At 44.4% G+C, this 21,933-nt stretch overlaps 1 protein-coding gene and 1 long non-coding RNA gene across 2 annotated transcripts in view; one reads left to right on the top strand and one right to left on the bottom strand.

Moving 5' to 3' along the window:
- Window positions 1–9,727: 9,727 nt before the first annotated feature.
- Window positions 9,728–21,261, bottom strand: LOC125390829 (uncharacterized). Its single transcript, XR_007228889.3, has 3 exons — window positions 20,522–21,261; window positions 11,338–11,399; window positions 9,728–10,051 (listed from the first exon to the last, which is right to left on the bottom strand). It is a non-coding gene; the product is annotated as an uncharacterized LOC125390829 (long non-coding RNA).
- Virma (vir like m6A methyltransferase associated) overlaps window positions 21,221–21,933 on the top strand; it is a 62,350-nt gene continuing 61,637 nt past the window's right edge. Inside the window, exon 1 of the mRNA XM_048419976.3 lies at window positions 21,221–21,416. Within this exon, the coding sequence (XP_048275933.3) occupies window positions 21,354–21,416 (63 nt within the window). The 5' untranslated portion in view covers window positions 21,221–21,353. The remainder of the gene's footprint in view (window positions 21,417–21,933) is intronic.

The following is a 21,933-nucleotide window of genomic DNA, read 5'->3' as shown; positions in this document are numbered from 1 at the left end:
CATATAATTGTTTTAATTATACAAATGTAAAGATAAAATGCCTTGAATCATGCATTACAATTTTGATATAAATATTAAATACCATTGGCTATAGCATAAACTTGTGGTGTTTGCTTCTGGTGTCTGCTTCAGATGAGACTCTGGAATTAATTTTCTGATAGATTTTCAGTTCTAAGCATGCTTTCTATTTATTTATTTATTATGTATACAATATTCTGTCTGTGTATATGCCTGCAGGCCAGAAGAGGTCACCAGACCTCATTACAGATGGTTGTGAGCCACCATGTGGTTGCCGGGAATTGAACTCAGGACCTTTGGAAGAGCAGGCAATGCTCTTAACCGCTGAGCCATCTCTCCAGCCCGTAAGCATGCTTTCTTAGAGATGTTCCTGTGCGTTGTCCATGGGAGAGCCTTCTCTATTGTCTGTGTTTTCTATCAAATTAAGACTGTAGCAGACATACTGCAAGCCTTCAGTAATGTTTCCTGAACGGATGAATGAGTGAGTTAATGAAACCAAAAGCAGCACTTTAGGAAAGGCAGGGCACTGCAGGGAGATGGTGTTCCTAAGCTGAGAGATGCAGGAAGATGTGCACAGCCTGGTCCCTGTGAGAAGGGGTCAGCAGGATGAAGGATGATCTCTCATCCTTTAGACAGTCTTGCACAGAAGGCAACTATACTGACCAGGCGGTGGTGACAGACACCTTCAATCCCAGCACTTAGAGGAAAGAGGCAAGCAGATCTGAGTTTGAGGTTAGTCTGGTCTACAGAGTGACTTCCAGGATAGCCAGGGCTACACAGAGAAACCCTGTCTTGAAAAAAATCAAACAAACAGAAAACAAAAAACAAAGCAAACAAGCAACCATATTGTGGTGGTTTGAATGGGATTGACCCTGTCCCCCCATAGACTCATGTCTTTGAATGTTTGGCCCATAGGGAGTGACATTATTAGGAGGTGTGGCCTTGCTGGAGTAGGTGTGGCTTTAATGAAGGAAGTGTGTCACTGTGGGGACGGGTTTTGAGGTCTCCTATGCTCAAGCTATGCTCAGTGTGATAGTTCACTTCCTGTTGCCTGCCAATCAAGATATAGAACTCTCAGCTCCTTCTCTAGCACCCTGCCATGCTTCTCACCATGATGATAATGGACTGAACCCCTGAAACTACAAACTATTATCCCCAAAGAAATGTTTTCCTTTAAGAGTTGCTATGGTCATGATGTCTCTTCACATCAACAGAAACTCTAACAAAGACATTATACCAAATTAAATTACTTAAAATGAAGCTCAGTCAATAAATTCTGTTATTATAGTTATTATTATTATTAGTAGTAGTAGTAGTATTTGTGGTTTTTCAAGCCAGGGTTTCTCATTATAGCCTTGTCTGTCCTGGAACTCACTCTGTAGACCAGGCTGGTGACGAACTCATAGAGATCCACCTAGATCTGCCTCCTTAGTGCTGGGATTAAAGGCGTGCACCACCATAGCGAGGCGTTATATTTTTTAGAGATTTAATTTTATTTTATGTGCATTGGTGTTTTGCATGCACACATGTCTGTGCGAGGATGCCAGATTCCCTGGAACTGGAGTTACAGAAGAAACTGTGCTCCTCCATGTGGGTGCTGGAATTGAACCTGGGTCCTCTGGAAGAGCAGCCAGTGCTCTTAACCACTGAGCCATCTTTCCAATTCAACTCTGTTATTTTTATATTATGAAAAAAATTGGTTCTCTGAGCCAGAAATACTATAAGCACTATAAGAAAATCTAGAAGACACAGTTAAAAATAAAAGTAGACTAGGTTTGGCAGTATGTGCCTATAAACCTAGGACTTGGTAGACAGAGGCAGGAGGATCACACCTTTACAACTAGTGTAGATTGCATAGTGAATTCTAGGCTAGCCTGAAGTACACAGTAGACTTGGGATTTTGTTTTGTTAGTTTATTTTTAAAGAAAGGGCTATACAATTGTGCCACAGGGTGATGTGCTCAACTATGTTCATAGCAGCATTGTTTGTCTTAGCCAGAACCTGGAAACAACCTAAATACCCCTTGACTGAAGAATGGATAAGGAAAATGTGGTTCATTTACACAATGGAGTACTACACAGCAGAAAAAAATAACGACAGCTTGAATTTTGCAGGCAAATGGATGGAGCTAGGAAACATCATTTTGAGTGAGGTAACCCAGACACAGAAAGACAATTATCACATGTACTCACTCATAAGTGGTTTTGAAACATAAAGCAAAGAAATCCAACCCACAAATCACAATCCCAGAAAATTTAGACAACAATAAAGACCCTAAGAGAGACATACATAGATCTAATCTACATGGGAAGTAGAAAAAGACAAGATCTCCTGAGTAAATTAGGAGCATAGGGACCTTGGGAGAGGGTTCGACTGGGAGGGGAGAAGCAGGTAGGGGAGCAGAGAAAAATGTAGAGCTCAATAAAAGTCAATAAAAAAAACCTAGTAGGAAATATTAAAAAATAGAAAAATAAAGGAGCTATAGTCATAGTTTGGGGATAGAAAGTATACTTAGTAAGCATAAAAAATCCCTAGGCTCTATTCCCAGCACCCTAAATAAAAAGCAAAACAAAAACAAAACAACGAAATACCCTAGAGAATTTATGTAACTCCAGGCTCACTCCTTTCAGCAGATGTTGCAGCAGCGCTATGAAGTGGGGTCACATTCCCACGGACTCGAATGCTCATCATTAAATAACCAGGGCCTTCTCTGTCGTTACATAGTTATTAATATAAATGCTGGGACAGTCTCCGTGGCCCACTAGTTATCAGGTGACTGCATCGGTCACCCGAACTCCCACGTGTGAGATTATGCTCGCAATTCTACATCTGTGAAATGGGTGGGCAGAGCCCAGAGGGTGTTGGGCATCGCCCTTTGTGGTTTCAATGCTGCTTACAACTTGGCAGAAGCCACGGTGTCTTTTCAGGGTGCATGGTTCCTGTATTCTCTCTTTGGCACCTTGGAGAATGTTCTATTCGAACTGTAAAAGAGAAGAGCATCTGTGAAAAGTTTAGCTTGCTTGGGGTTTTCATCGGAGCATCTACGGGGGTTGCTCTGCACACGGTGGTGGCTAGAACCCGAATCCTAAGAGCGCTGTTTAGAAGACGCACTTTATCATCCTGACATCTCAAGCACTCGCGTGAATAGACCTGGAAAGCCTGTGGACACTATAGTATCCGAGGGAAGCAAACCTGGATTGCGGGGCTGGGGGCACATGTCAGTCAGTAAAGCGGTTCCCATACAAACCAGAGGACCTGAGTTTAGTCCCCAGCAACCACATCTGTTTGTCGTCCTGGTGCAGAGGAGGTAGAGATCCCTGGGGCTCTTAGAGGGAGGGCGGGAAGAGGGGAAAAGGAGGGAGGCAGAGACGGAGAAACAGACGGAGTGAGAGAGTCATGGATAGAGACAGAGAGGAGGCTGCAATGCAATTTAGACTCATATCTGGGCTTCAAAGGCAAAGGTAATACCTAAGGCTGGAAGTTCGCTCAGGGCCGTTGGTAAAATAGTCTGACCGTGTGCCTCCCTCTGGTGGCCACATCAAGACACTACACTGCAGCGATCCACACACTGACTTCCTTCCGTTGGCCTCCTTTGAAGAACGTCTTTACATGCCAGGGAGTTAGTTTAGAGACTGTTTTGTTTGTTTATTAAATCAAGCATTCTGTCCTAAAAATAGAAGACGAAGTCTAGGTGATTGAAACGTGGTTAGCAGTTGATAACGCATAGGGATGTGCCAATGTCAGCCAGCGGACCGGCAAATAGAAACCCAGGAGAAGGGCGAGGAGGTAAGAGACGCCGGTACCGCTATTTTCAAATACTTGAGGAATAGGTAAAGCCCTGTGCCTAATTTGTATTTAGTTAAGGGATACCTGCTTAGTTCCGTGATTATAAAGTGAATTTGCTCATTTGAGACAGGCCCTCCCTAAGTAGCCCAGGCTGGTAACAAGTTCATGATCACTGTTGAGAGTAGAGGTGTGTGCCACCGTGCCTGGCTACTCTGGTAGATTTAAAATAACATAAATATAAATAACATTAATATTCTCATTAGGGGACAAAATCATCTTAAGGCAGGAAGGGTTTGTTCGGGCTCGCAGTCTGTCGTGGCTGGGAAGACATGGTGGCAGGAACGTGGAGAACATTCCTCTGCAGTCAGGAAGCGCAGATAAGGTGATGCTTAACTCACTCTTCAGTTTCACGCAGGACACCTGCCAACAGCCGGTGCTTCCCACACGCAGGGTGAAGCTTTCCACCTCAAGGGACCCAGTCTAGAAACTCCTGCACAGACGAGCCCAAAGCTTTGACTCCTAGACCCTGTCAAGCTGACGTCAGCATGAAGTCATCCATCACTCGATCACACCAGGACTCTAGGATGTTAGATACTGGTCACCTAACTCTGGAACCTGATTTTTCTTTCCTATAGAAAAACAGTCTGTTGCAAGACTTTGACCAAACTCCCAGCAGTGAGGAGGCAGGAATCAGGGCAAAGATTTCTTTGCTGATGTAGCTGGTCAAGGGGAGGGGCTTGGGCATTGGCCAATCTGAGACAGAGAGGAACCGGCCATAGGTGAATGGACCCTCAAAGTGACAGGCTCTGTAGGGACGGGAGTGTTCTTTCTTCATAGAACCTGTGCCCAGCCGCCACATCAAAGGGTTGATGTGTGTCACATTCCCCCGTGGCCCTGTACAGGCGGGGTTGCTACCTGAATATGCTTGGTCCAGCCTGTAAGCTTTCCTGCAGGTAGGCCCTCTGCCAGCTTCTCTCCTCGGCCTACACAGAACTGGACCCTAGTCCTGCAAATCCCTTATTAAGCGTAACCGTTTTATGCAGGTCAGTCTTCACCACCCTACTGATTCTCCCTCAGGACTTTGTTTGCTTTCTTCCTTGCAGCTTTTAATTATTGATTGAATTTATTGATTTTCATATTGGTCTGTTTGAGCTTCTGTAACAAAATACCATAAACTTGATAGGTTATAAACGATTAAATTTTATATCTCGCCATTCTGGAGCCTAGAAGTCAGCTCAGGATGCGGGCAATGTCAGTGTGAGAGGAAGGTTCACAGTGAGTTCTTGCTGTTTCCTCCTGAGGCAGAAGAGCGAAAACTGGAATTAGCATTCAATAAACGCCTGTTAGCCAAGAGGAAAGCTGGGAGCCATTTCTCCCTAGGCCAACTTGCAGCAGACAGACCTCGCGTAGGAGAGCCGGTGCCGAGCGGAAGACATTTCCCGCTGCTGCGGAGAGAGTTTTGCTGCTCTGCTCTGTTACCAGTACCCACGTGGTGGCTCACACCTGGAGCACATTAATACATGCTGGAATACTCTTAAAATACGAGAAATATTATATAGTCCAGGTTTTATTAGGGAATATATATGAATCTACACATACATATATGCATGTAACAATTAATGAAAAAAGAGGTCATGGATTTGAAAGAGAGTAAGGGGGTGACTTGAGGGAGGAAGGTTAGAAGGAAGAAAGGGGAGGGGAAATGATATAATTATATTATACTTTAAAAAAAAAAGAAATACCTGGTGGTGGTGGCAAGTGCCTTTAATCCCAGCACTTAGAAGGTAGAGTCAGACTAGTCTCCAGAATGAGTTCCAGGACAGCCAGGGCTACACAGTGAAACCCTGTCTCAAAAATAAAATAAAATAAAATAAACAAAATAAATTAAAAAAGAAAGAAGGAAAGAAAGAAAGAAAGAAAGAAAGAAAGAGAACTCTGCCTTACCCCATGTGCTACCATTTCTACCCCATCCACGTCCTTGGAAGTGGATTATTTCTCCTTGGAAGTGGATTATTTCTCCTTGGAAGTGGATTCTTTCTTCTTTCTTTTCTACTTTTTCCTTCTTTCTTTCTTTCTTTCTCTCTCTCTCTCTCTCTCTCTCTCTCTCTCTCTCTTTCTTTCTTTCTTTCTTTCTTTCCTGAGACAGGGTTTCTCTGTAGCTTTGGAGCCTCTCCTGGAACTCACTCTGTAGCCCAGGCTGTCCTTTAATTCACAGAGATCCACCTGCCTCTGCCTCCCTGAGTGCTGGCATTAAAGGCGTGCGCCACCATGCCCAGTTAGCACATTATTTCTTAATGAACTGTCTCTCTGCTTTCTGGTTTTCTCTATGACTCGGTCTTGCCCTGCTCAATTCTTTGTTCCTGGACACAGAATGCAGAAATCCTGGTGGGTGCTCACAGAACCCAGATCCATTCATATTGCTCAGATGACAGAAGGTGCTGGCTAACTCTTTGGGTCTTTTTTGACAAGGGCACTAACCACTTCCTAAAGACATTACTTCTCAATACCATTACCTAAGGAATTAGGCATTAATTCGAACTATGAACTTAGGGGTGAGGGATTGTTGTTCCGTCCACGACTGTATTTGCTTACTCAATGTCTTCCTTCCTCCACTAAACTCTGAACGTTAGAGCAGGGTCTGTGTCCACAGTCTTCAATATTTGTCCAGCAGTGCACATCACTCTTTCTCAAAGCGAGAGAATACATTTAGCATTGGGTCAGATTATTGGGCAAGCCCAAGGTTTTCTTCATACTAGGCAATTTCTCTACCACTTAGCTGTTGCATGGGCCAGCTCAGCACTGGTAGTTTGGAAATAGAAAGACAGGTTTTCTCTCGCGCGCCATCTGGGTGTATTGATGTGACATACTTGTGTTGTGAGTCCCAGTGCTTTCTTGGTTAAAGTTGTAATACTGGGCATTATAGTAGACTGACTATTGATCCCTGTTCCCAATTCCACATCCCAATCTTCAGAACCTGTCACTATAGTGCTGTGAGATAAGCCTATTGTACACTGTGAAGCGTGTTGCTCTCATTAACAAAAAACTGAATGACCAATGGCTAGGCAGGATTTTGTGGGTAGAGAGAATGCTGGGAAGAAGGATGAAGTCAGAGGAGACAGCACAAGATGCAGAGCAAGCAGGCGGGATGGGAAGGACGTTGTAAGCAGAGGTGGGGTTTCCCTGTCTTGACTGCCCAAATCCCAAATAAACTCACAGAAGCTTATATATTTTATTTATGTATTTATTTCTGATTTTTTGAGACAATGTTTCTCTGTACCTTTGGAGCCTGTTCTGGAACTAACTCTGTAGACCAGGCTGGCCTTGAACGCACAGAGATCTGCCTGTCTCTACCATCTAAGTGCTGGGATTAAAGGAGTACACCACCACTGCCCAGTCTAGAAGTTTATATTAATTACAAAATGCTTGGTCAATAGCTCAGGCTTATTACTAACTAGCTCTTACATTTAAATTAAACACTTTCTAATATTCTATGTATTCACATGAGTAGTGGCTTTATCTGTCCGCTAGCATCTTGCTTCTTGGGTAGCTCATTGGCTTCTGCCCCCGACTCCACCCTTCTTCATCTGAGTCCTCAGTTTCATTGTCCCACCTAACTTTATCCAGTCTTGCTATAGGCCAATCAGCTTTATTATTAACCAATGAGAGTAATACATATTCACAGCATACAGAAGGATTATCCCACATCTGTACATTCACGAGGCAAACAAGTCTCAGGGCAGCACATAGATTAATAGAAATATGTTAATTTAAGTTATGAGAGTTAGCTAAGAACAAGCCTGAACTATCAGCTGAGCATTTATAATGAATATTAAGTCTCATATGTGGTTATTTGGGAACTGGTTGGTGAAACAGAAAAGTCCACGTACACTGTATTATTTTAAGTGGCCCAAGGGCTTTGATGATGTGATTAATGACTTAGATATGGAGAGACTGTGGTGGATTGTTAAAGTGGGCCCCTTGCAACCTTTAAGCAAAGAGTATAGTGCAAGCACAGATGAGAAAGAGCATTGAATGTGAGATACTCCTGACTCTGAGCATGAAGGAAGAGGGAAGGGACCCTCTGAGGAATTCAGAGCAGGAACAGGCCACAAAGCAGATTGTCCCAAAGAGCTTCCAAAATAAACTTTGGTGACTGGTTTTTCGATTGCTGGCTTCTAGAACTGTAAGAAAGATAAACCTGTGGCTCTTCCCCCAGTGCTGTAGATTGCACCAGGGCATTGAATGCCAGGCGAACACCATTGCCAGCCAAGTCTGTTTATGCCAGTTTGTTACAGTAGACAGGAAACTGATGTAATCAGTATAATCACAGAGTATTGCTACATCCCTTATGTAATAAGCCTGTGAACCAGTTCAAGTTCAAGATGACTCAATGTGCCCTAGCCACTACATTAAGAATGACCAATAATTAGCAGTATCCCAGCATGGTTGTATGTTTCTATGATCTCAGCATCCAGGAGGTAGAGTCAGGAGGATTTCCCACAAGCTTGAGGTTGGCCAGGGCTACATAGTGAAATCTTGTTTCAAGAAAATGAAGAGGAAAGGAAAAGGTTTGATTTTGGCATACTTAAAAAAGTTTCATGCCGGGTGGTGGTGGTGCACGCCTTTAATCCCAGCACTCGGGAGGCAGAGGCAGGCAGATCTCTGTGAGTTTGAGGCCAGCTTGGTCTACAAATGCTAGTTCCAGGACAGGCTCCAAAGCTACAGAGAAACCCACTCTCGAAAAAACAAAAAACAAAACAAACAAACAAACAAAACCAAAAAAACCCCCAAAAACCAAAAAACAAAACAAAACAAAACAAAACAAAAAAAACCTGGAACTTTCTCGGGCTGGAGAGATGGCTCAGTGATTAAGAGCACTGCCTACTCTTCCGGAGGTCCGGAGTTCAATTCCCAGCAACCACATGGTGGCTCACAACCACCTGTAATGAGATCTGGTGCCTTCTTCTGGCCTGCAGGCATGCATGCAGACAGACCACTGTATACTTAATAAATTAATAAATCTTTAAAAAAAAGTTTCAGGGCTGGAGAGATGGATCAGAGGTTCAGAGTGCTGACTGCTCTTCTGGAGGTCCTGAGTTCAATTCCCAGCAACCACAAGGTGGTTCACAACCACCTGTAATGAGATCTGGCGCCCTCTGCTGACCTGCAGGCAGAACACTGTATACATAATAAAAAATAAATCTTGAAAAAGGTTTCTGATTTGGGTGGTGGATAGCTATATACAATAGATTAGCTACGGAAAGTGTCAAATTTAACGTGAAGCTTTGCATTTCAATGCTGATTCTAACTGTATGTAAGTTCATCAAGTTGTATAGACTTTAGATCTGGTTCATTTTGGCATGTAATGTTTTTACTGATTTGCAAGTTTTAAAATAACGTTTATTTTTTTAAAGTTTTTAAATTTATACTAGCCAGGTGTGGTGGTATATGTTAAGCTGTAATATATGTTAAATACAGTTAACTCTTATTTTTGAATTATAAATGTGGATGGGGGGCTTCTGAACTGCTAGAGTTGATAGAGTTCTGCCACATTATTTCTTATACCTTGTATCTTGTAACACGCTTTCTTGAAATATTTTGTGTGTTAGAGGGTTCTCATCTGTGCTACTGGGGGCTGCGGAAAAAATGGAAATGAAGCGACTGTTTTTTAATCAAAAAAGAAAGAAAGAAATGGAGAGTCAGGATTTTCCAAAGGCAGTCTCATGTCACTGGGACACACGTGCCCACCAAAGGTAACTTTCAAGACAGCTGTTGTCTGCAAGCAACCTCCTGGCAAAGGAGTGTGTGCTGTCCTCACTCAGGAAGTAGCAACGCCGCGGGCCCAGTCATTTGACACAGGAAAGCCGCAGTATGCGTCATGCATCCCAGGGCTTGCAAGGAGCTCCAGGAGTTTGCAAAAAGCATTTTATTTTATTTTATTTTATTTTATTTTATTTTATTTTATGTTTGAGACAGGGTTTCCAGTAGCTCAGGTGGGCGTCAAATTCTTACGTAGTCATGCACTTCAGATCTTTCTGTCTCCACCACATGGGATTGCTGGAATTGCAGGCATATGGCAGCATTTCGTTTTTATTCAATGCTCGTACTGAGGCCAGGGCTTTGCAAGTGTGAGGTGGACAACTGCCCTACATCCCCAGCTCCCTCGGGAGACTTCTTACAAGAGTTTATGTTTGCGGAGACACCACTGCTCTTAGTTTCTTTCTTGTGAGAAGTAGAAGTTCTGGATCTTTTTTTAAACAGAAGAAAACTATAGTTAATGGTAAGCAATGCCCCATTATTTTAAATTTCTTTTACAACTTGGGAGACCGTATTAGCTACCAAGTAGCAGCAAAATTTAATTTTGCCTAACATGTAATTTTTAAATTTTTAAAACAATCTTATTTTATATACCAATCCCAGTTCCCTCTCCCTCTCCTCCTCCTGCTCCCTCCAACTTCCCTCTACCCCACCCTGCATCCACTCCTCAGAGAAGGTGAGGACTCCCTTGGGAAGTCAACAATGTCTGTCACATCACTTGACGCCAGATCAAGGCCCTCCCCTCCGTATCTAGGTGGAGCAAGGTATCCCTCCATAGGGAATGGGCTACAAAAAGTCAGTTCATGCACTAGGAATAAATACTGGTTCCACTGCTAATGGCCTCACAAACTGCCCAAGCCACAGAATTGTCAACCACACCATGTTGACTGTTGACTTGCTGTATATTGCCTTTATTATGTTTAGGTATGTTCCTTGTATCCCTGATCTCTCCAAGTCCTTTACCATGAAGGGGTGTTGGATTTTGTCAAAGGCTTTTTCAGCATCTAATGAGATGATCATGTTATTTTTTTTTCAGTTTGTTTATATGGTGGATTACATTGATAGATTTTCATGTGTTGAACCAATCCTGCATCTCTGGGATGAGGCCTACTTGGTCATGGTGAATGATTTTTTTATGATGTATTCTTGGATTTGGTTTGCCAGTATTATATTGAGTATTTTTGCATCAATGTTCGTGAGGGAGATTAGTCTGTAATTCTCTTTCTTAGTCGCATCTTTGTGTTGTTTGGGTATCAGGGTAACTGTAGCCTCGTAAAAAGAGTTTGACAATGTCCCTTCCGCTTCTATTGTGTGGTACAATTTGAGGAGTATTGGTATTAGATCTGTTGGGATGTTCAGGTCCTGCTGATGTAGACCCACCAGTTTCTGGTGATGCCACATGGCTCTCTATGTTGTCGAATGTGGTTTTACACTGCCATCTGCCTATCTTTTCCTCTAACTGATGCAGGCAGAGCCTGTGGCTTAGGCGGTCACTCTTCCTCCAGGTGCAGGCCGATCCCTGCCTCTGGCGGATGCTATAGACGCTGAAGCGCCTCCAGGTGTAGGCGGGGCCAAGGGTCCAGTAGTTGCAGGTGCCTTGGGGAATTGTTGGGAGGCTGCTCCCAGGTCTTTGCTGGATGGGGTGGGGCACAGATTTACCTCCAGGGGCTAGGGCCTAGAGGGTAGGGCCCTCCAGCTGGGGACCCAGACACTCACCTCTCCTGGTGCATTCAGGGCCAAGGCTCCTGTGGTTTCAGATGTCATGGTGGGGCGGGGGGCTGGTAACACGTAAAATTTAAAGGAATAATTGTATTAAAATTAACCTATCCATTTCCATTTAATCCACTAAGCAGTGATTGAGGCTGGATGATGGACCTGTGGAAGGGACATGCTGGGAATCCAGAGATGAACAGGGCAGTCTCTGCGCTCAGAGGAGCCGGCGATAAGCGAAGGTACATGCATAGATGCTGTAAGCGTGGTGTTCTTGATGCAGTGTTAGTTGTGTGGAGTGATGCTGTCCAGCAAAGTGTGAGTCAGCTTCCCGTGAAATGAGCTGAAGTGGAGAAGGAAGACGGCAAAGTTGGAGGCAGGAGAAACGCAAGTTTGTCTCCGCTCATGAGCAAGACTTCGAGGTGTATGCTAGTATGGCTTGTGTGCAGACTGCTCAAGGAGGTGGATTTAATTGGAATGTATGTGCCATGGCAAAAAGTCACTGCAGACAGAGAGGACGTTGGTGTGTTGTTGGTCCTTCCTGTGATGCTGAGGAGCCAGGACTTTCTCTGGGATTTATTTATTGACAAGAGCCTTAATTTCTAGTCTAGACTGGTCCCAAACTCATGCTCCCCTGACTCTGCTTTCTAAATAATGGGATTCCAGGTATGTATGCCATGCCTGGGTTGAAAAATTTTTGAGACAGAATTTGCCTATATATCCTGGTGAACACTGAGATCTGGATTTTCCTAAAGTTACTCTGACAAGGTTTGACTGTCGATATTTGCTGGTTTTTATGGATACTCTTTCAGGATGGGTAGGAGCTTTTCCCACTGGGTCAGAAACGGCTAAAATGGTTACTAAAAGTTACTCCATTTGGCCTTCCCTCCTCACTTGGATTTGACAATGGCCCATCTTTCACTTCCAAAGTGCCTCAGCAAGAGGCTAAAATGCTAGGGATACATTGGAAACCACATTGTGTTTGTAGGCCCCGAAGTTTGGGACAGGTAGAAAGAGCTAATAGGATTATTAAAGAAACATAGATTAAATTCTGGCAGAAACTGCTGTCTCTCTCTCTCTCTCTCTCTCTCTCTCTCTCTCTCTCTCATATGTATACACACACACACACACACACACACACACACACACACACACATATTCTTAGGATCAGGTACCCCCCTTCAACACCACCATCACCATAACCAGCTAACACCATTTGAAATAATGTTTGGCCACCCATCTCTGCTTATTCCTGCAAAGGGAAGCCCACAGACCATTGAACTGTCTAACTCTTCTTTCCTCAAGTCCTTATTGGTATTGCAGCAGATGACCTAGGATATCCAGAGTCCCCCACCCCCACTCCCAACACTACTTTTACTGAACCAACACACAAGTTCTAACCGGGTACTTGGAGTGGGTTTCCCTGCCTACTCAGTGAGATGCTGGAACCAGGAAGGAGCTGTAATCCTGACAACACCCACAGCAGTCAAGATAGCAGGTACTAGGACTTGAACCCCTCTTTCCCATGTAATGGCCAATATGACCCGCCAAAAGAAAGGTGCTCCCTAGCGCCCTCTACTGGTGCGGCTCATCTTAGCTCATACTCAGTCTGACACAGGTTGGGAATTCTAACCAGTAACTCCATACATCGCCAACTAGAAATACTGAGATCTGGGATTGGGAATTGTCTTGAACCTCAGACAGAAAAATAATAGGTGTTTTCCAGAACGCTACCTCCAACCCTGTGTTTAGATTTGACCTGCGTGATTTCTTTGAAGTGAAGTCATGGGCAAGTGGGAGAGTTGTCATTCCAACCACCCAGGATGTGGGACTAAGATCTGGAAAACAATCCTACGCTATTCACGGTTTTGTGTGTTCCCAGCCATCGTCACAGATGGAAGTGGATTTTTCATTGCTCCTTCCTGAATCTGTGCAGGGCAGACAAAAAGACCCATGCATCTCCACTCAGTGGAAAAATCCTTTCCAGGATTGTAACCCAGGAGTCAAACCTGGGACCTACAACTAGGAAGAGCTAAGTACCAAAGACCAGCTTACAGGTCGAACCTGAAATTCATGCTTAGAGATTTGGGAAATAATCCCAGTGTAGAGTTCACTCGACAGAGATGAACTGCTAGGCTACTCCTATAGGTCCCTGAAGAAGCTGATTGCCCCGTCCAAAACCAATAGTACTCTTGCCTCTGACCTACTCAGTCCATAAGGTAAAGTCAAACCTCAGTTTTAACAACGGTAGGCAGCCATCAGCTATGTGCCAGGTTCCCAGAACCCTCTAACCCAAGTTGACCTATTCCTACCCCTTCCTATAACCCTACCTTCTTGGCAGGACATAGCCCCAACTTCAAGTGGTATCCCTGAAACCGAGGCCTTAAGATTGATAGGTAGCTGGATAAACCATACCATCCCTTATCTAGGACAGGGTCGTTGGCTCTGCCTGGATGCTGAACCCTACTTCTACGTGGGGATAGGGTCAGCATCTCTATTTCCCCTACTTTGTCCCACAAAAAGGCACAGAGAAAAGGTCATGAGAAACTAGACTCACCGTGGGAGACCTACAAGGCTACTGTACTTACTTTCAACCTTTGCCCTCCCCAGCTCCCCTTACAGTCTATCTTGCAGTCCCCTAACTCAACCATTTCAAAAGCAGACCCTTCCACTAAGACTTATGTGCCCGTTCACAGCAATGACAGCCACATTCTCTGCATTACTTAATCGACAGGTTGTCTGGCTTTGGTGTTTTTCTTGCCATGATTATTGAAACAGTCCTTTAAATTAAAAACCTGTATTGCCAGGTGGTGGTATTACACGCCATTAATCCTTTAATCCCAGAACTCACAAAGGCAGAAGAATCTCTGTTAGTTCAAGGCCAGCCTGGTTTACAGAGCAAGTTCCAGGAAAGTCAGGCCTACACAGAGAAATCTTATCTTAAAAACAAACAAACAAACAAACAAACAGGCAATACATCAGAAAAAAACTCCTATATTCTTAGGCTGGGGCGATAGCTCAGCAGGTAAGAATGAAGACAAGTTCAATCCTAGAAACCACATTAAAAAAAACAAGTGTAGGGGCTGGGAACATGGGTCAATGACCAAAAGCCCTTGCCGACCTTCCAGAGGACCCAGGTAGCCACAGCCATCTGTAACTCCAGCTCCAGGGTATCTGGCACCCTCTTCTTGAGTCTGCAGGTCACACACACATGTGGTATATATACACACAGACATGCACACACATACCCATAAAAAAAGATAATTTTTAAAGCCTAGTGTAATGCTATGTGCTTATACTCCCAAAACTGGGAAGACAGAGATAGGTAAGGAATCTCTAGAGCAGCCCAGGACAGCACTTGGGAAATTGTGAGTTAGTGGCTAGCCTGAGCTACAAAGTCAGACCTGTATATAAGGAGAAGAAAAACTCTTGCTTTGAGTTCACTCAATCGGCAGGTTTAGACCCAGTGTGCATAAGCAGGAGTTAGAGCACACATGTCACTCCATCTTCCTCTTCCCAGTGACGGCAGTCTCAGGTTAAAACTTGCTAAATAATGTTACTCAGAACTGTAGAAAAGCCAGGAAGTGGCTACAGAACAAATCTGAGGCCAGCGCTCTAAGAAGCCAGTGGTCCATTATCTTTCTGGACATGACGTCCTGCCCGGAAAGCCCAATACATCAGTAGGTTCTGGAATGTTATTTGAACGAGCCCAAGAAACTTGAAGCAACACATTTTTATTAAACTAGTAAATCCAAGACTATCAGCCTAATTGACCATGCCGCACGTCTCTAGTCTGAATATAGAAAAACTCTCTGGTCTGGCAAAAACATGATGTGGTCTTAGACTATGTATGCTGCTGTGAGCCTCTCCTACCTGCCGGGGAATATTTAGCTTAGACGTGTTGTGATAAGTCAACATGCGGCCCCCTGGGAAAAGTGATTTCTTATTTTTCTGATGTGTATGACTTGGAAAGACCAAAATAGTAAGATCTTAATCTTCGATGTAATTTCTGGAAAAAGTCCACACAGACAGACCTTGAATTAATGTCTTAGTAGAAGTTGGGAGGGAAGTTTGACACAAACCTTCACTGAGGAAACTGACCAGAGTGTGTCTATTTTGCAGGAGGACTCGTGAAGCTTATATTCTTGCATTAAGTACTCTTTCTCAGTTTCTGGTGAGATGGCTTTCTAGAAAGTGAAGTGTTATGCTTGTCTTTTGAAAAGTTAAATCCAAACAAATTCCATAACTTATCCACAAAAAACAAGAACCATCCCAAAGCTCAAGAGTAGTGTTTTAGTGACTTCTCATGTTGATGTGATCAAATTTAAAATTTTCTGTTTAGAGAGAGAGAGGGGAGAGAGAGAGAGAGAAAGAGAGAGAGAGAGAGAAAAAGAGAGCGAGCATAGGAGACCTTTGGAGAGTCGATTTTTCTTCTTCACTGTGTATCTCAGAGATTGAATATTGAGCTTGGGTCATCAGGCTTGGCATCAAGTGACCTTACTAACTAAACCAAATTGAATGAATATTTAGTTTGACTTCCAGTTTAAAGGTGTACAGGAATGGCATGACATCAGTCATTTTATATCTGCAACCAGAGAGCAGAGAGATGAGTTCAGTGCTGGGCTTGACTTCTCCTTATTCAATCTGAGACTCCCACATCCAGGATGGGTCTTCTTTTCCCTGTCAAACTTTTCTATAAATACCACCACTGACACACCCAGAGGTGTGTTTCCATAGTGATTCTAAGTCCAGGCAAATGGACCAGAAGATTAACCATCACCAGTAGTAATGCCAACAGGCTGCACATTTCAAAGTTAAGTCAGAAATTGCTGCTTTTAAGTGAAAAGAGCAAGGCAGTTAACTTAATTAGGAAAGAAAAAAGTTGCTGATGTTGCAAAGATCTATGCTGTGCTGGTTTGAATGAGAATGGCTCCCATAGGCTCATATGTTTGTTTTGTTTGTTTTTGTTTTTTTCCAAGACAGGATTTCTTAATAGCTGTGGAGTTGGTCCTGGAACTCACTCTGTAGACCAGACAAGGCTAGCCTTAAACTCATAGAGATCCACTTGCCTCTGCCTCCCAAGTGCTTGGATTAAAAACGGGCACCACCACTGCCCAGCTTCTGTTTTGTTTTGTCTTTTAGGCTCATATGTTTGTTTTTTTTCTCATTTTTAAAATATTTATTTATTCATTATGTATACAATATTCTGTCTACATGTATGCCTGCAGGCCAGAAGAGGGCACCAGACCTCATTACAGATGGTTGTGAGCCACCATGTGGTTGCTGGGAATTGAACTCAGGACCTTTGGAAGAGCAGGCAGTGCTCTTAACCGCTGAGCCATCTCTCCAGCCCTAGGCTCATATGTTTGAATTCTTGATCACCAGTTAGTAGAACTGCTAGGGAATGATTAGGAAATTGGAGCAAGTGTGTCACCGAGGTTGAACTCTGAGGTTTCAAAAGCCCACGCCAGATCCAGTGTTTCTCCTTACCTGCTCACTGCAGATCAGGACAGAAAGCTCTTAGCTACTACTCCAGCACCACGCCTGTCAGCTTCCCGCTGTAACAGTGGACTAACCCTCTGAGACGGTAAGAAAGCCACTCCCAGAGGCTTTGTTTTATAAGAGGTGCTTCACCCATGGTTCTTCACAGCAGCAGAGCTGTGACTAAGACACGGGAAGAACAAACCTTCTAGTCATCAAATGGTAAAGAAGAACAATAAATCTGTGCTGGTTTTGCATGGCAGCTTCAACTACAGGAGATGCAACGTCATGTAAGAACGTCGTAATGTGGTTATGATGGAAAAGACGGTATGTTTGTGTGCATACATCTGGGAAATCACACTACATGTAGAGGATGTCTTGGGAATCTTGGAATGTTGTCTACAAATCAGAAAGCTTATTCTGTGTCTATTCTTACATCACTATCACACGGTAATTACATTTTTTATTATTTATTTTGTATGGATGTTTTGTCTGCACATTTGTGCATCACGTGCACATCTGGTGCCTGAGAAGGACAGAAGAAGACATCACATCCCCCTGGGACAGGAGTTAGAGATGTCTGTAAGCCACCATGTGGGTACTGTGAGGTGAACCCACCCTCTGGAAGAATATCCAGCGCTCTTAACTGCTGAGTCAGCTCTCCAACCCCTGTCTCACCATTTTGACCACTGCAGTGTAGGCAGGAAGTTTTGAAATCAGTAACTTTGAATCTCTGAATTTGTTCTTAGTTCTCAGCATTGTACTGTACATTTGGGGTCCTGGGAAATTTCTTATGAATTTGATTATCAGTTTACCTTTTCCATTTCTTCAGGAAAAGGTCACTGGAAGTGTTCTGTTCTGTTTGGTTGGCTCGATTGCTGTGGTTTTCTTCGTTTGTTTGAGAAAGGATTTTTCCTATGTAGCCAAGAAGCCATCAAATTTAAGACCCTCCTTCCCCATGTTTTGAGTGTGTAGCACCATGTCTTGACTGACCTCTAGCATTTTGGAAGCTGGTGAGATAAACCTGAAAATAAGTTTGATTGGTATTTCCATCTTAACAAGGCCTCCAACATCCTTCCAACCAGGATATACCTCCTCTCCCGCCTCAGTTTCACTGACTGGGGACCATGTGTTCAAATACATGAGCCTATCAGGCCATTCTTGTTCAATACGCCACAGAACCTGCCCTTCTCCTTATTTATTTATTTTTCTTTAAGACACGTTCTCATTGTATAGCTGTAGCTGGCCTGGAACTCCCTATTTAGGTTATGTAGACCAGGCTGGCCTTGAATGAGCAAAGACCTGACTGCCTCTGCTCTGTGTCCACTACTGTGCTAAGATGTTGGCTTCACCACAGGCCCAAAGGAATAGGGCCAGATGATCTTTGCTCCTTCTCTACTAAGTTGACCATCTCATGTATTTTATCTTAATTTTGTCTCAGAAATGAAAGCTGACCCAGGTAGGTTATTCTTTTGGATATTACATAACTGTGTGTAAATTTTTACTCTCCCCATTATGTGTGTGCGCATGCACATGTGTGCATGCGTGTATGTGTGGTGTGTATGAGTGTGTGCAATGCTCATACACACGTACATGTAATGAGCAGAGGTCAGCCTCTGGGGTTAATTCCTCAGGGACTGTCCACTTTGCTTGTTGAGACTGGATCTCTCCTTAGAACCTGGAGTTTACCAACCAGGACAGGTTGACTGGCCAGTGAGCTCCAGGGATTCTGTTTCTGCCTTCCAAGCAGTGGGATTACAAAACCACACCACCATGGCTGGCTCTTTATGTGGGTGCTGGAGACTGAATGGAGGACCTCATTCATACTTGTAAGGCAAGTGCTTTACCAGCTGAGTTATCGCCCTGGATCCAGCAGTGGATTCTGAGAGCCACAGTGAAGACACCTTAGTCAAGGAAAAGAGCACGATGTACACAAAGGAATGGGCACACCAAATACCTCTGCATCAAGGGTCCAATCTGCCAGAGAATGGCTAAAACGCTTAGGTGGTGAGACCCTGCCTCAGGAAAACAGAAGCAAAGAAACTCAAATCCAAACCCAACCAAAACAAACAAATTCAAATAAAAACAAACAAGCAAGCAAGCAAGTAAACAAACAAAAACTCCATAAAAACTACCAAACTATGAGGAGTGGGGAGAGCTGTTGTCATCAAAGCCAGTCTGCAATGGCAACCTCCTGAAGGAACCTATCTACATGGCGTTATGGAAAAGGCACACTGTAGAAACAACAAAAAGATAAGACCTGGGCTGGAGAGATGGCTCAGTGATTAAGAGCATTGCCTGCTCTTCCAAAGGTCCTGAGTTCAATTCCCGGCAACCACATGGTGGCTCACAACCATCTGTAATGAGGTCTGGTGCCCTCTTCTGGCCTGCAGGCACACACGCAGAAAGAATATTGTATACATAATAAATAAATAAATAATTAAAAAAAAGATAAGGCCTGAGGTGGGCATGAGGGTGCAAAGCTTTGACCCCAGTATTTGGGAATTTCTGTGAGCTCGAGGCCAGCCTGGTCTACACAGTAAGTTTCAAATCAGTCAGGGTGACAGGGCCCACAAGCAAACATACAAACACACATGTCTCCTAGGAAAAAGAGTGAAATAAAAGGCTTCCAAATTATTCTGTGATTGTGGCAGTGGCTACGTAGTATTATGTATTTGTCAAAACTGTGTAACACTACATAATAACAATTTATCAATATTGGCTGATCAGTTGTAATACATGCACAGTGTTAACACAAGTTATTGATGAAAGGAGATTCTGAGTGGGGAAAGAAAAACTATGGGATCTCTCTATACTGTCCGGGCAATTTCTTATAAAACTGCTCAGAAACAAGACAGCCTGGTCTGGCGCATCTCTGTAATCCGAGAGCTGGGAGGCAGAGGTAGAAGGGTTGCAATTTTTACAGCCCCTTGGGCTACTTAAGAGTCTTTAAAGCCTGTGGGTTAGGGATTTAGTTCCCTGTAGAGTTCTTGCCAAACCTTCTCAAGGTCTAAGGTTTGAGTCCCAGAACTGAAGAAAAACAAAAATGTGTGTGGACATATTGAATTGGTGTTTCTGGGCATATATGTAGGCTTTTTTTGTAGGTGAGGGAGAAGTTCATGTACTTTTCCTTGCTATTTCCTGCACATCTTGTTAGGGGGAAGCTGGACATGGGCAAGGGTGTGGGAGAAGGGACTCCCACAGACAGCTTGAGTTCTGGTTCTTGTTTACCCTGGCTCCAGCCTTCAGTGTGAAACATCAGTTTTAAAAAGAAGAAAATGTCCTAAGAGAAGGCCATGAGATCAAATATAAGACCCTGAACAAACCTAAAAAATGAGCAGACAGTCTGTAGTTGAAAGCAATTCTGGCAAACAAACTAGCGAAAGGCAAACATTTCTAGCCTGCTTATCAGAGGACGAGAAGCAGACAGACAGACACAGATACACAAAACCGTGAGAGGGAGGTAGTCCAGACCCTGTGAGCTGATCCACCTCACTCTCTCTCACTGCCTGTTCCTGCTTTTACATAACTGCTTTTGTTTACTCGCTACCACTTTGTGTCTTGATCAATGGTTCCCGAGAGTTCTAGAATTGAGGGAAACTCCCCAACACTCTCCCTAGGACTATATATAACTGCAGGTATCCAACATTCGACAGAGAGGCTATTCACAAAATTAAAACAAACTCTTAATTTTGAGACAGGTTCTCACTGAGTAGTCTTGGCTGGCCTCAGGCTCAAACTCCCCCTTTGTCCTTGGTGTGCTGGAACGGACAGACCTCACCTCAGTCAGAGGGGACATTCACTGTGCCTCTTTTGTATTCTTTGTGACATTTCGTTTACACTTTTTTTTCGAACGTCATTACAAACTAATCCTCACAATCAGTCCCTGGGTTAGGAATCAATCATTCATCGTTTTTTACATTTTAAAAAAGAGAAAATATTCCTTTCGTTTACTCAGACAAGTATTTTTTTTTCTCTTTTTCTCATTTTTTTTTCTTTGAGACAGGGTCTCATGTAGCCAAAGCTGGCCTCCAACTCACAATACAGTCAAGGCTGGTCTTAAAATCCTTAATTCTCCTGCTTCCACCTCCAGAAAATTGGCTAGCAAATGAGTCCTTTTAAAAAACAAAAACAAAAACAAAACAGTGTCTTTCCATATTCATTCATTGAATATTTTTGCTTGGAAACGATGCCTCGTGGGAGGTGCACGGTGTTGTACGTGTCGACTTGGCATTCTTCTATCCTCTCAGCGTCGCGGAATCTCAGCGCTGGAGAACGACGGGGTTTGGACCACTGCGGACGCCGTAGTCCCCGCCCCTCTTTCCTCGGCCCCTCTGGGCTTCCAGAGGGAGTCGTCTGCCGCGCTGGGGAAGGCGGGGCCTGCGACTGGTGGCAGGAGAAGCGACGCGATAGGCCGAGGCTTGGGGCGACGGCGGCCTGTTTACCGGAAGTGCCGCCGTTTTTCCCTCCCCCGAGCCTCAGCCCGGGAGGTTGGAGAGCTGCCCCGGAAGTCATCTCCCCGTCCCCCGCCCGCGGCAAACATGGCGGTGGACTCGTCCATGGAGCTGCTATTTTTAGATACTTTTAAACATCCGAGCGCTGAGGTAAGGCTTCGCGACCCGACCTGGACACGGCCTGTCAGCTCGGGTACTCCTGCTGTGGAGGCAGAGGTCGTCCGGGCTGTGTCCTTCCGCCGTGGCGCTGGGAAATCCTCTGGTCCACACCCCCTCCCCCAGCCCGGTGCGAGCCCCGTGGCCCTGGGCGGAGGCCCGGCCTTGCCCGGCTTTGCTCGGGGGCCCGCGTCTTCGTTCGAGTCCGCCCTGCTGCCGGCGGTGCGTAGTTTGTCCTGTCGGCGTTGAGTCCCGAGGAGGCTCCCGGGGCTCAGGAGGATGCAGGCGCGAGCTGGGGCATCTGGCGTTTGACAGCCCTGCCGGGTTCTGATGCCCTCAGGGTACCCGAATGGCCACGATTCCAGGTCCTTCTCTTCGCTCTCCTAACGGCAGTCTTGCCGCTCAGTTGATCGTGACACCTGAATGTAGGCAGGAATTCGTCTCTTAGGTCGTGACATGCCTGCGAGAGTCTCCTTTGCACGGGAAATCCTTGCGAAGCCTGCAGAAGTGA

The sequence above is a fragment of the Myodes glareolus genome, chromosome 16 (assembly GCF_982192425.1).
Source record: "Myodes glareolus chromosome 16, mMyoGla1.1, whole genome shotgun sequence".
NCBI classification, from domain to species: Eukaryota; Metazoa; Chordata; class Mammalia; order Rodentia; family Cricetidae; genus Myodes; species Myodes glareolus.
Note: the sequence above shows the minus strand (reverse complement) of the source record. Positions and strands in the feature narration are given on the sequence as shown.